Source organism: Penicillium cosmopolitanum (genome assembly GCF_028827165.1).
Source record: "Penicillium cosmopolitanum strain IBT 29677 chromosome Unknown utg000009l:1.0-9042332.0:1.0-9050551.0, whole genome shotgun sequence".
Lineage (NCBI taxonomy): Eukaryota > Fungi > Ascomycota > Eurotiomycetes > Eurotiales > Aspergillaceae > Penicillium > Penicillium cosmopolitanum.
The window spans coordinates 1,296,925-1,309,576 of NW_026622679.1; the positions used below are offsets into that span (position 1 = coordinate 1,296,925).

The 12,652-nt window shown below is 50.8% G+C and overlaps 5 protein-coding genes across 5 annotated transcripts; 2 read left to right on the forward strand and 3 right to left on the reverse strand.

The window, feature by feature from the left end:
* Positions 1–632: 632 nt before the first annotated feature.
* N7509_008579 (transcription factor SUA7) lies at positions 633–1,685 on the forward strand (the record flags this gene model as incomplete). The annotated part of the gene is made up of 1 exon (XM_056633216.1): positions 633–1,685. The coding sequence occupies one exon, from the start codon at positions 633–635 to the stop codon at positions 1,683–1,685; it is 1,053 nt and encodes a 350-aa protein (XP_056483836.1).
* Positions 1,686–2,304: 619 nt separating this feature from the next.
* N7509_008580 (Aim21 family protein) lies at positions 2,305–5,255 on the reverse strand (the record flags this gene model as incomplete). Its single annotated transcript, XM_056633217.1, has 2 exons — positions 2,305–4,277; positions 4,334–5,255. The coding sequence occupies 2 exons, from the start codon at positions 5,253–5,255 to the stop codon at positions 2,305–2,307; spliced, it is 2,895 nt and encodes a 964-aa protein (XP_056483837.1).
* A 3,030-nt stretch (positions 5,256–8,285) lies between these two features.
* N7509_008581 (Tvp18 family protein) lies at positions 8,286–9,019 on the reverse strand (the record flags this gene model as incomplete). The annotated part of the gene is made up of 4 exons (XM_056633218.1): positions 8,286–8,586; positions 8,639–8,734; positions 8,882–8,897; positions 8,983–9,019. 4 exons carry the CDS (start codon positions 9,017–9,019, stop codon positions 8,286–8,288), a joined length of 450 nt encoding a protein of 149 aa, XP_056483838.1.
* A 1,158-nt stretch (positions 9,020–10,177) lies between these two features.
* On the reverse strand, positions 10,178–10,720 carry N7509_008582 (hydroxyisourate hydrolase; the record flags this gene model as incomplete). Its single annotated transcript, XM_056633219.1, has 1 exon — positions 10,178–10,720. One exon carries the CDS (start codon positions 10,718–10,720, stop codon positions 10,178–10,180), a length of 543 nt encoding a protein of 180 aa, XP_056483839.1.
* A 621-nt stretch (positions 10,721–11,341) lies between these two features.
* On the forward strand, positions 11,342–12,512 carry N7509_008583 (ArsA family ATPase; the record flags this gene model as incomplete). Its single annotated transcript, XM_056633220.1, has 3 exons — positions 11,342–11,731; positions 11,806–12,395; positions 12,470–12,512. The coding sequence occupies 3 exons, from the start codon at positions 11,342–11,344 to the stop codon at positions 12,510–12,512; spliced, it is 1,023 nt and encodes a 340-aa protein (XP_056483840.1).
* Positions 12,513–12,652: the final 140 nt, after the last annotated feature.

The following is a 12,652-nucleotide window of genomic DNA, read 5'->3' on the forward strand; positions in this document are numbered from 1 at the left end:
TCTCCCCTGGCCCTCGATCCCCTTCCCTACCCTCAACCTGTCCCTGGAACTCGACTTTCGACGTTGCCCTCCGCGCGCTCGCAGCGACCTGTCAGGTTCTACGACCCTTTTCGTGAGATCCCCACATCTTACGGAGACCTTGACTGGTTCATAGGTCAGACAAGTTTGAGGCATCGAGGCTTCTGTGGCATCTCTTCTCTAGAAGAAAAGCGCAGACCTGTGAAGTTTTCTGTTTCACGCCCGGGGAGTTATCATCATCAAGCAACGAGTGGTACTCACCTGCAAGGTAATGACTGCCTCCACTGCATTTATGAGAGACTGTGGCGCTTTCGCAGGGAAATCTTCCCTACACAGCGGACACCACAGTGACCTGGGCCCTCGCCTTTTCATCTGGATATGACTGGGCTAACATGACTGCGCACACAGTGACTTGCAACTTTGAGAGAGCTGATTCTTATTCCCTATCGGGTCTTCGCTCGATAGGCGGTCCTTTGTTGCTTGTCACAACCGCCAAAACGCATTCACCATTGTTCCTGCGCCTCTATAATCGGAAATACAACCTTCGGAAAACGGCCAAGAGTATCGCCAGACGCCAATCGCTTCGATTTGAGAGCATCAAAATATCGATCAAGATGGCCAACGCTACCGTCGCAGCGAACGATGCGACAGCTCCCTGGAAGAAGAATTTGTCAGCCACTCTCTGCTGTCCGGAATGCAAGGAAGTTCCTCCAAATCTCGAGTTCCCCGACTCGCACGAGACGGTCTGTGGGTCCTGCGGCTTAGTTCTCGCTGATCGTGAGATTGACATGCACTCGGAATGGCGTACTTTCTCGAACGATGACCAGAACAACGATGACCCGTCCCGTGTCGGTGATGCCATGAACCCACTTCTTAACGGTGATCAGTTGGAAACCTCTATCGCCAGTGGTGCCTCTGGTCGTGCTCGAGACCTCTACCGTGCTCAGAACAAACAATCCAGCGAAAAGGCAAACAAGGCCCTCCTGGCTGCCTACAAGGAAATCGGTGCCATGTGTGATGGTTTTAACATTCCCAAGAATGTGGCGGACACCGCCAAATACCTCTTCAAGGTTGTGGACGATGCTAAGGCTTTCAAGGGCAAGTCCCAAGATGTGATTATCGCCGGTTGCATTTTTATCGCTTGCCGCCAGTGCAAGGTCCCACGAACCTTCACTGAAATCTTCGCTGTGACCAAGGTCTCGAGGAAGGAGATCGGCCGCATCTACAAGGCCTTGGAGAAGTTCTTTACCGCACAGAACATCGAGCGAAACAACGCAGTTGTGTCCAGCGGTGGTACAGTTGATCCCAATAATAACTACACTGCAACTACCTCCACGAAGCCCAGCGACCTCTGCAATCGTTTCTGCAACTTGCTTGGCCTGCCATTCCAGGTCACCAGTGTTTCTTCCGCACTTTCTGACCGCGTTACGACCATGGGAGACCTTGCTGGTCGCTCTCCTCTCTCTATTGTCGCTGCATGCATCTACATGGCTTCATACTTGATGGGTGATGGCAAATCGGCCAAAGAGATCTCGCAGGTAGCTCACGTTAGCGATGGAACCATCCGTGGTGCCTACAAACAACTTTATGCTGAGCGTGAACGTTTGATTGACCCTGAATGGGTCAAGGAGGGAAAGGGCGACTTGTCCCGGCTCCCTGCTAGCTAAATGCTTTCCCCGCAAACTTGTGATTTTTCGATTGCTAGTCATCCTCACATATTGTCCAAACGTACAGTCCATTCCGATGCCCCCTCTGAATTTGCTTGCCTTGAGAACGAACCTTATTATGGGAGTCAAGACTGAGAGAATACCATGTACCTTGATCAAAATACACAAAAAAAAATGGTAAAATATTGATGGGGGCTTCGTTCCACAACGTAGTCTTGTACACTAACCAACCAACAACTAAAGTGCCCAAGTGACTAGTACTTGTAGAACTTCTTGGGGTTTTGACAACAGATTCCTCGGTGAATCATGAAATCCACCTAGCAATACTTAGTAGTGAGGCATATGGCCTCTGTACGTTCACGGGTGGTGGGATCTTGCTAGGATGAACTACTCGTCAAAGTCACAAGAAATCAATATCAATATCCAGGATAACATTGGCACCCGAAGTCCCCGGGGCCCTGAGATGAATTTATAATATGGCAACGAATCGCAGATTAAAAAGGCGGGAATAGTAAGAACAAACTCGTTCGTCCTCATGTATTTCCGACATGGGTTTCGTAGTAACAGACAGAAATGAATGATGAAGACAACGCAGGAAAGAAAGCAACACATTAAACGCTTAGGAAGCCGACTGCACCGGATGAATGTCTCCATCGGATGTCGTCTTGCCATCAGCGAACGCAGCCATATCCTCCATATCCTCCTCCATCTTTATGGGAGATGGCACAGTTTCGATGGGATGTTCGACACTGCTCGGTCCAGTTGGGGACGGTTCAGGTGAGTCTTGCTTAGCCGTCACCTTGGGGGCAAGCTCGGTGGTCTCGATGGGCCGCTGAGCAGTCGGTGAAGCTTCGGAATCGGCTGGTCCATTCTCGGGGACTTCGATGGTGCTCGGCGAGACTTCCTCAGCCACGGCCAGTGGCTCCGGAGCTGAATTGAGGGGTTCAGTGGCCATCTTCTCCACGGTTTCGGGGCGTATGGGCTCCTCGATCTTAGGTTCCTCGATCTTGGGCTCCTTCGGCTCCTCAGCCTTGGGCTCGACAACAATTTCTGGGACAGCAGAGAACACAATCGGCTTGGCGTCACCGACAGTCACGCCGCCATCTTGACCAATCTGCCAAACATTCCATGAGTCGGTAATCTTGACTTCCGGGATGGTAGGTAGCTTGGCATTGGCATTCTCTGCGGCGGGCTTTCGCCTAGCAGGTCCACGGGCTCTTCCCTTGCGGGCGTCATTCAGCGGCTTTTTCTCGGCAGGAGGCTCGGGTTCCTTCTCCTGGGGTTTAGCTTGCTGAGGACCCAGCTGCAGACGAGAGTTCAGATCTGTGAGGAAACCTGCCTTCATAGCTGCAATTTTGCTACCACCTGGACGCGCAGGCACTGCCGGTTTCGCCTTAGGCACAGCAGGGCCCTCGGCGGGTGTTTCTTTCGTGGCTTGAGAGCTAGGTCTAGCGGGACGAGTGGGGATCTGAGGCTTCGGTCTATCAGGAATGACGGGTGCTTGTCGTTTTTCTGCGGGAGATGTTGCCTGTGTCTGTCTTTGTGGGCGTGGAGGAATTGCGGGCTTTGACGGGACCTCGGGGCTCCTCAGCTCGTCTTTTGCGGGCTCAACAGTCGTCACCAGCTGCTGGCTGTCAGGAGCATCTTCCCATATATCCCGACTAGGAAATCGCTGCTTAAGGTTGTCTGGCCGTGCTGGACCCTTTTCATTTTCGCTTCGAACTGATTCTCCCTCGAGGATCTGAGACGCGACCTGGTGTGAATCAATCTTTGATGTTTTCATTCTCCGCTGGGCTTCTTGCTCCGGGGTTTCAAAGGCTTCGGAGTCACTTCGAGGAAGATCCGGGGTAGACACTGTAGCGTGGAGCTGTAAACTGTTCGGGGTGTCTTCCCATATATCCTGGCTCGGAAAACGGTGTTGTTCTGGTCGCTTCTTAAAACGATCCGCCGCTGACAGCGGTTTTTCTTTCTTAGTCTCTTCATCGGGGAACAGAGGCTCGTACTCCTCTACGTCCTCCAGGGGAGTATGTGTATCTTCGTGAGGCTCACGCGAGTCGAAACGAGTCAACATAGGCGCACCTTGGGCGCTTGCCGACCTGCTGTTGGAGCGACTATGAGAGACACTGGGCGGTCGGCTGTAGTAATCGTCGTCAAAGCTTCCTCTATGTTCGAAAGATGGCGAAATTGCGGGGTGGAGATATGCCGACTCGGGTCTAACTTGATCAGCCGCCAGAATGGGCTCTTCTTCGTCATCATATTCCTCCACTTCCGTTTTTTGATCTTCGATTGCTAGTGTGGGAGCAAATCCATCGGGGTGATGCAGTGGGTGAATAGGGTCATCGACATGAATCACATCTGCGTCAGGATGGTTGCCACGAGAGCTGGACCGGCGGTGACGAAGCGGGGACTTAGGGGGCTCTTTGGCCTGGGTTTCTGAGACTGGGAAGCTCATTTGACGAAGAGGAGACTCCACCACGGGCTGATTTTCATTTCGCGCATCAGGTGGGGGCGACGCCATGCGATGCATATATTCATCCGAGGCGAGGTAGCCAACTTCTTCCTCTGGGGTTCCCACAGCTCCGGGGGAGTCGCCTACAAATCACATTAGGTCTTCATTCTGCTAGCTTGGGTGAGTTGAATGTGCCTACCATTTCCAGGGGGAGGAGGGTCCGCGCTCCGAACAATTTTGTTCAAATCGTCCCTGCTCATGGCCCAATCAGGACGAGGTGTGCCCACACCAGGGCCATATTGCCCTTCTTCCTTGACCAGCTCGTCGGGGTGCTTGTCGTACCAAGCCTTCTCAAACTTATCGGTATGCTGCACACCGTGCCCATGAAGGCCGTAACTACCGGGAGGTAGGGACGAGTCTCGGGCACTACGACTGCGGTGGTGATTACGACCTGTCCGTTGAGATCCTTGCTCGAGATAAGGACTCGGGGATGGTGCCTGGACATCACCCGCGTTTGGGTACATGGAAACTCGAAACCCAGGCTCCTCTCCAATCTGCGCCGAGTGTCGACGTTCGGACGAAGCAGTAGATGACTCGGCCCGGGTACCACTTGCACGGGAGTGCAGCGAACGGCTGGGACGTTCCGACTCATCACGAGCCGGGGAGGTTTCCCGGCCTAGTCCAGCCGCTGCGGCTTGCCGGGAGTCTGTGCGAGTAACCGCCTGCACTTTAGCCTTAGCACTCGATGTAGGCAATGAAGGTCTTGGTGCATGCATCTTGAGGTCACTGCTAACGTTGCGAGTCTCTTGTGGAGCCTGATTATGACTGTCCGGTACATTTCCCACATCAAGGTCGGCATATTCGATACCCTCCTCGCCCAAAGACGGTATTGTCACACTTGGTGGCCGCTGGGGAACATCATTCGAGATCGTACGGCTCAGAGCCGGGCCATTCCACCCATTAAGTGGAGATGGGGCATAGCTGTCCCGCATTGGGGATATCGATCGGTCCGCACGGCGGTTCGAGGGACGTGGGGGAATTCTCGGCATGTCTAGAGATGAAGGTGGCTGTGGAGATCGAGCCGGTCGAGGGGGGACCACCGGGGCATTTGGGGCGGACATCGTCGTTTTCAAGCTGGCAGGTTTCATCATCAGCTTAGGCCCAACGATTCCAGCCTCGACGCCACGTGCAAGCTTGGGCCTATCTACTCCTCTGCTCCGTCGTCAAATGGCTCGCCGAGAGGGAGAATGGAGAAATGGAAGGCCCAGCGGGGTCCACGTCCTGCGGAATGACTTGCAGGGATGCAAGGCAGGATTGGTCTTGGGAAGAATGGCCAAGGGAACAAGTGAATCATAGAAAAGGACCACCCTGCAGGCAGATAAGCCCGCATGGGACAATGTACTTACCCAGATTCATAAAACCACTTATGTAGAAGATGTTATCCAATTGCAAGAAAACAATTCGCGGAGGGAATGCGGTCAAAGACTATACATAAAAAGAGCAATGCAAAGACGGGGTAAATGCAGCGGAGGGAGGATGATGTAGTGTCATCTTTCTGCCATGACCCACCGGCCGCGTGACGTGATCTGACCGCATCGAGTACCACCAGTGTACGAGTACCAGCAACGCCAGCCAACTTCGAACATTCAACTTTCAATCTTGCTTTGCAGCATAACAACTCTACCTGGATTTCTTACAGGCCCCAGGGTGCACTAGTATCTCCTGAACTGACCCTCTTATGCGGCATTTTCGTGCAAATGCCTCATTACACCAAGTGGAGAGTCGAGCTCTTTCACGTTCAACGAACGAGCAAATCACAGCGTCGCTCTATAGCGATAATAGCGGTTTCATCCAACCACGGGGCTTTGTCTTCGTAGCGTGCAGCTTTGTCTTCCCCCAGTGACACTAGACTGATCATCCTGGTGGCCAGACCATTCGCTAAAGTATATCCGTGGCCCTGATATCGCTATTGACCGCTGAGTGGCTACGCTCAGGGGGAGGGGTTCTCGCAATCGGCGTCAAAACCCCCAGATAAGACCTGGTACCACTGGTATCGCTGATGCGAGATTATTTCTTTGTATTCACATTGGCCGTGGTGAGCGGTGAGCGAGCTAACAGTTTCTCCACATTGCATCATCGGGCCAAGCACAGGATTCCAGAATTTGTACTCCCTACTCGGACGGAGTATGGGATGTACTTGATAACAGGATTCTGTGAACGCACCCACAGACACACACACCTCATCAGCGGATTTAAAGTATCTTTCGATGCCATACCCAGCGTTATTTACATACCCCAGCCCAAGCAACCTAAGCATACGAGCCGTTGGCAATAAGCCCAACCTTGGAAATTTAGCCTGAGATTTGCAATCCACCTCGGCCCTAGCTACATATCTGTTGGAATTAACGCCACTGGTGTGGGCGTATGACCCCAGGCGGCATTCTAGCTGGTCAGTGATTCTGACGTGGCTTGTCCTGGTTCCTGGCGTAACCTTGGAGGGGATGAGGGGGGGAAGCTGGTCATGCGCAAGTTCGGGTCTCCTAACCTGCGGATTCTTGAACTTGCTTTTGCTACCCCACCGCCATAGTTCCAGCAATTGCGGGGTGGTGATCAATGATCTTCACCCTGGTATAATTATGGGGGGCGACCTCGTTTGTACATGGTTTGGCTAAATTTTATCAACAGAGTCAAAGCACTGATCCGTCGAGGTTAGGATTAGTGGGTATATGCGTAACTACCGGATGGACGCGAGGGTAGATCCCTGAAGCAAAGTTACTGACGTCGAATTTGAATCTACTGGTCATGGGACATGTAGGGATTTCAATATCGAGGCTATCGAGGCTATCTCAAAGCCTAGCAATGTTCAATGCTGGCTTTGTATCTGGTCGGCTGTTCGTTCGGGAACTTCAATCCATCCCCTGAATGGCGAGCGAGATACACCACAGCGGGTTGCGGGAATTGCGACAAAATAGAACAAAACCACTTGGGTGATAAACTAAATAAAAAAAGAGCTGCTCGACTTCAGAGTGCGGTACTACTAGTATGTAGTAGGTAGGAGCAAAAGCAAAAAAATGACAAGAGTGGGATTCGAACCCACGCCCCCTTGCGGAGATCAGGAAATTGGAGTTAAGGTTGACCTTAACCTGACGCCTTGGACCAACTCGGCCATCTTGCCAATTAGATATCAAATGGCCCGATTTTTGACATCATGAGGCAAAACAGATCCAAGTTATGGATGAATATAATCAGGCAAAGGTTTCTCAAATTTCCCTATTCCCCCAGTCTTGTAGTTTATGCATCTAGCGATTTTGTTTACTTCTCACTTAGTTCCGACTCTTTATTGCATATATTAATTACTATGAGGGTTTATTGGTAATTAATTTAGGTGCCAATAGCACTGTGAAATTCGACTTTATGTATGAGAAGCCGAAATATATATTGACTTTTATTACTTCCCGAGGTCCATGGTTGAACCTACACCCACCTGGGCATGGAGGGCTCAATCACGAATTTGGACATCTGAGCAGACCCCAAACCTTACTAGAACACAACATTGGAAGAACCGCCTGATAAAAGAGCAAGATTCCAATAATAGTAGTACCAATTGGATACTTTGGGCACTGGTAGGTGAACATAGTAGATTGGCAGAGAGAAGACTCGGAACACAAACCGTTGTTACTAATAGTAGCACACAAAAACCTTGGAAGTAAACAAATCGTTAACCAGTGCTACCAGTTCACAAAGCCCTACAAAGAGATCTTATGGCAACTTGAAATGAGCAGATATGGCTTACATACTAGTGATGCGTGTCGCGGCTGTAAAATTCAAGCAGAGTACGACGGCACCTACAAAATCCCAACCAAGCTATATGAATTGAAATAACCCGCGATAACATCACGGCCACAAAATGTATTCCGAGTAGGTTCGCCCAAAGACAATAGAGACGTACTAGTACAAGTACAGGATAAAAAATCAAAAACAAGCAATATCGTGGCGCATATCGATGCATCTTCTCCCAAAGGGTTCCCTCCAGGGATTCGCAGCGAGCATCTCATCGTTTCAAAAGGACCTTCCTCCCCTCCGACCACCAGATTTTATGCCAAATCGTATGAAATATGGAAGAGAAAACCGAAGACCGAAACTTAATTACCTTAGACAATCATCTGTGCAACACCAGCGCCACCCAGAGTCTTGCTTCGAATAAACTCCTGGCTCTTCAGACCGGCAAGCGCATAGAAGATAGCGGCGATATCGAGGAAAACGGCAGCGGCGATCAAACTGCAAGCACCTTTGGCCAGACTGGCCCACTGGATACCACTGAGAACGAGGTAAATGGCAGCTCGCATCCAGCTGGTTGTGAAGCGGCGAATAAAGTCGTCAAACTTGGAGGAGGTTGGGCAAATACGAAGAAGGAAGGGGACTTCGATGAAGAGCAGGACGAATGACGAGGCGCTGGTTTTGTTAGCGCGGCACAGGAACGTTTTAAGGGAATGGTGGCACCCACAGGCAGATCACGGAGATGATAATGTGCAGCACATTGGTAGTGAAGATATTCGCAATACCGAGCGCGAAGCAGAGAACAATACACAGAATACCGGCCCTATCATAATACTGTTAGAAAGGGCTGTCTTTACAAAAGTTGCAGCGCTTGGAGGAAGCCATCTGGCCCAAACCCGTGCGGCCCAGATAGACGATAGGATTGAAGTCGGAATTGAAACCGAGGGAGTAGAGCAGATAGATAACTAACCATTGACCATAGATATCTTCAAAAGCGCAACGTTAGCAAGGTGATCAATACAATGGGGCTGATCGACATCGGTCGCCGCAGTGGCACGAGGGAATACGTACTGAAATTTCTCTCGCGGAACTCCTCGGCTAGCGTCATGATGGGCGGGAATACGGCGATAGGGTAGAGGCGACAGGTAAGAGAGTTAAATAGAGACCGCCAGCGACGGAGAGAGGTTCGGGCTTGTGGAGGAGGTGGTCAAAAGAGAAAGGGTACACGCGGCTGATTAGCCGGGACGTTGGGCGGTCAATCACTGAAACGCAAACAAAACAAAGCGGGAGCGGAAATCGCAGATCAATCAGGTGCAACCCGCGGTCTTTGGCACGTTGACGTTGAACGTTGATCAAAGGTTGATGGTGAAAGACTCGAATTGAGTGATCTCGGTCTTTGAGGGTTGGTTTTTGATTACCCCTTGCCTAACCCAGGCAGACGTCAAATCATCATCCCGAGCAACGTGATTTTCCCCAAGGCTGCCGAATTATCAACTCCGAATGTGCAGGGCAGACATAACCCAACATTGAAATAGATTGACAATTTCAAGGCTTGGAAAGTTTGGGATTGATAATATTATAGCCATGCCTTTCTTGTACTATTCATACAGTTAGCAGTTCCAAATCTATAAGCCAGCACTCAAAAAATGATCAATGGGTAGACGGGTGGCCCGACAACGAAGTGGCAGTATATAGTAACTAAACCAGTGTCCAAGCATTTGTTTGAACTACTAGTACTACTAGTAGCACCTATGAGCTACACTAGGGCAATAAGTAGGAGATTCTTGTATCTTATCATGAAGATGAAGTACCTATATCTGAATTGGAGGGCCGTTCACATAGCAAACAGCTGTCCTTGTAGACAGAGTGGCCCAACATCGCCTAAGGCCCCCGGTTTTGATAGAATTGTCAAAAAAAGAGCCTTCTCAGAGAGAGCAGATAGTGTTATGCAAGCAAAAAATGACAAGAGTGGGATTCGAACCCACGCCCCTTTCGAGACACGGAAATCTATAGAAGATCTCAGAGGATCAGGTAAACCTGAACCGTGCGCCTTAGACCGCTCGGCCATCTTGCCAATTGGATGAAAAGAGCGGAAGATTTTGGCTTCATGAAAGGAAGCACTGGCGACTTGTGAATATGGATTCGTTAAGCATGAATAGATCTGGAAATATAGTTGATTTATACACATTCGGAATGCTGATCGTCAACTTGAAGCCAAGGAATTTATTTACTAATAGTACTATATCTCTCCAGCATACCATCCCATTTAAGAACCCCGATATGTAGAGTAGTTCCAGGGGCCTAGCAGTACCGGGACGTGGTAATGGCGCCAGCCCTCCTCGCCCTCGCGGCCACGACCCTTCACGGTAAATTTGACCTCGACCTCGGGCCAGAAGCTCTCAATTCCCTGGGCCTCATACCAGGGTCCGACCTCAAAGCGCACCGACCAGTTGGTCTTGCTATCAGCGGTGGGTAGTGCAGACAGAATCTCGGGAACTGAAGTGGATGCGCCGCCGGTGGGTGTCCACTTGCCTACACGGCCATCGGCATTGGTAGTGGCGTGGTAGGTGACGGGGCTGGAGGCAGAAGCCGGGGCGGACAACAGAGTTAATGTCACAGGGAGGTTCGCAGCCGGAGTACCGGTCAGAGTATTGAGGCAATGGCAAGTAATGGGGTCACGCGCGGCCATGGTGACGGGTGGTTGTTGTTGTTGGTGGGATGTTCCGGCGGAAGAGTTGAGCTGTTGTTGGACTTGGGCGAGGCGATTGGTGGTGCGACCCTGTTCAGTTTCACGGCGCGAAGTGTCCATCCAGATACCTAGACGAGAGAGGTAGAGATATAAGAGGAGGAAGGGATGTTTTTAGGATAGATGAGAGAAAGGAAAAGGGAAAAAAAAAGAAAATCGCGGGGGAGCTGCGTCGCCATTTCTATGGACCGTCGCATCGGAGGGCACCGATAGATGCGGAGGATGCCATGGACGAGAAGACCGGTGGAGCTCAACTCACCTCAATCGGATAGAACCTCTTATTTGGACACTAAGAACAGAATGGTAGTCATCCCAATCGACAGGTCTTGCATTTTAACGAATAAATTATAGATGGCATGATCTGCCTACTGTCCCATAGAGTGGTCACTGCCAGAATGCCTTGAATACGCAAGTAAACCCTGAAGAGCATAGTATTGGTTAATTTATCACTGATTAGAATTAACAAACCTGGAATTTCCCATTAAGCAGCCTCTACGAAGTACTGCCGAATGAAATAAAGAACAAATATGACCCCCCAACCAGAATCAATATCAAGGGTGGCCACCTGGCTAGACTTCCCGAAGATTCGCTCGGTTTGCGGGGCAAATCATCATTTTTGAATGTCAACTCCAACTCCAACTCCTCCATCACCCCCGACCTCCACCCCTCCACCACACCTCGAAAATGTCCTCCGCAGTCGTCCATGGCGACGATCTCGATATGGAGCCCACGCTCCAGTCGATCCTAAACCAGAATACCCTCCGCTGGATCTTCGTCGGAGGTAAAGGAGGTGTGGGTAAAACCACCACCTCGTGCTCCCTCGCCATCCAGCTCGCCAAAGTCCGCAAATCCGTCCTCCTTATCTCCACTGACCCCGCGCACAACTTGAGTGATGCTTTTGGCCAGAAGTTTGGAAAGGAGGCCCGCCTCATCGATGGCTATACCAACCTCAGCGCCATGGAGATCGACCCCAACGGTAGCATCCAGGATCTCTTGGCTAATGGTGAAGGTCAAGGTGAAGACCCCATGGCCGGCATGGGCATGGGAAACATGATGCAAGACCTGGCATTTAGCGTGAGTCCCATCTATGCCTTCCACCCCGCATGGAAGATGCCGGAAAGTCGCTAACGAACAATGTCTACGCGTAGATCCCCGGTGTTGACGAAGCCATGTCTTTCGCCGAGGTCCTGAAGCAAGTCAAGTCACTCTCCTACGAGACTATCGTGTTCGATACCGCACCAACCGGCCACACGCTACGTTTCCTCCAGTTCCCCACCGTGCTGGAGAAGGCCCTGGCTAAGCTCTCCCAACTGTCAACGCAATTCGGCCCGATGCTGAACTCGATTCTCGGCGCGCGCGGCGGTCTGCCGGGTGGACAGAACATGGACGAGTTGTTACAAAAGATGGAATCTCTGCGCGAGACTATTAGTGAGGTGAACACACAGTTCAAGAACCCGGATATGACCACCTTTGTCTGCGTTTGTATCGCGGAGTTCCTGTCGCTCTATGAGACCGAGCGAATGATCCAGGAATTAACTAGCTACAACATTGATACCCACTCGATTGTCGTCAACCAGCTGCTGTTCCCTAAGGACGGAAGTAGCTGTGACCAGTGCAATGCTCGCCGGAAGATGCAGAAGAAGTACCTGGAGCAAATTGAGGAACTATATGAGGACTTCAACGTGGTCCGCATGCCGCTATTGGTTGAGGAGGTCCGCGGCAAGGAGAAACTGGAAAAGTAAGTGGATTTTGGTGATTGTTGATTTTGAGTGCCACCCGGACTAACCGAATCTTCTTTTTCTTGCGATATAGGTTCAGCGACATGCTGGTGCACCCTTATGTTCCTCCTCAGTAAAGGGAATGATTGAGAGAAGTGACGATATGTAACCGCATTAATTTGCACGATGAATGATGAAAGACTAGAGAATAATACATGACACACCCGTTATTCTTTTACTTGCATTGCGCCCATGGAGAATCTCGACTGACACCTCT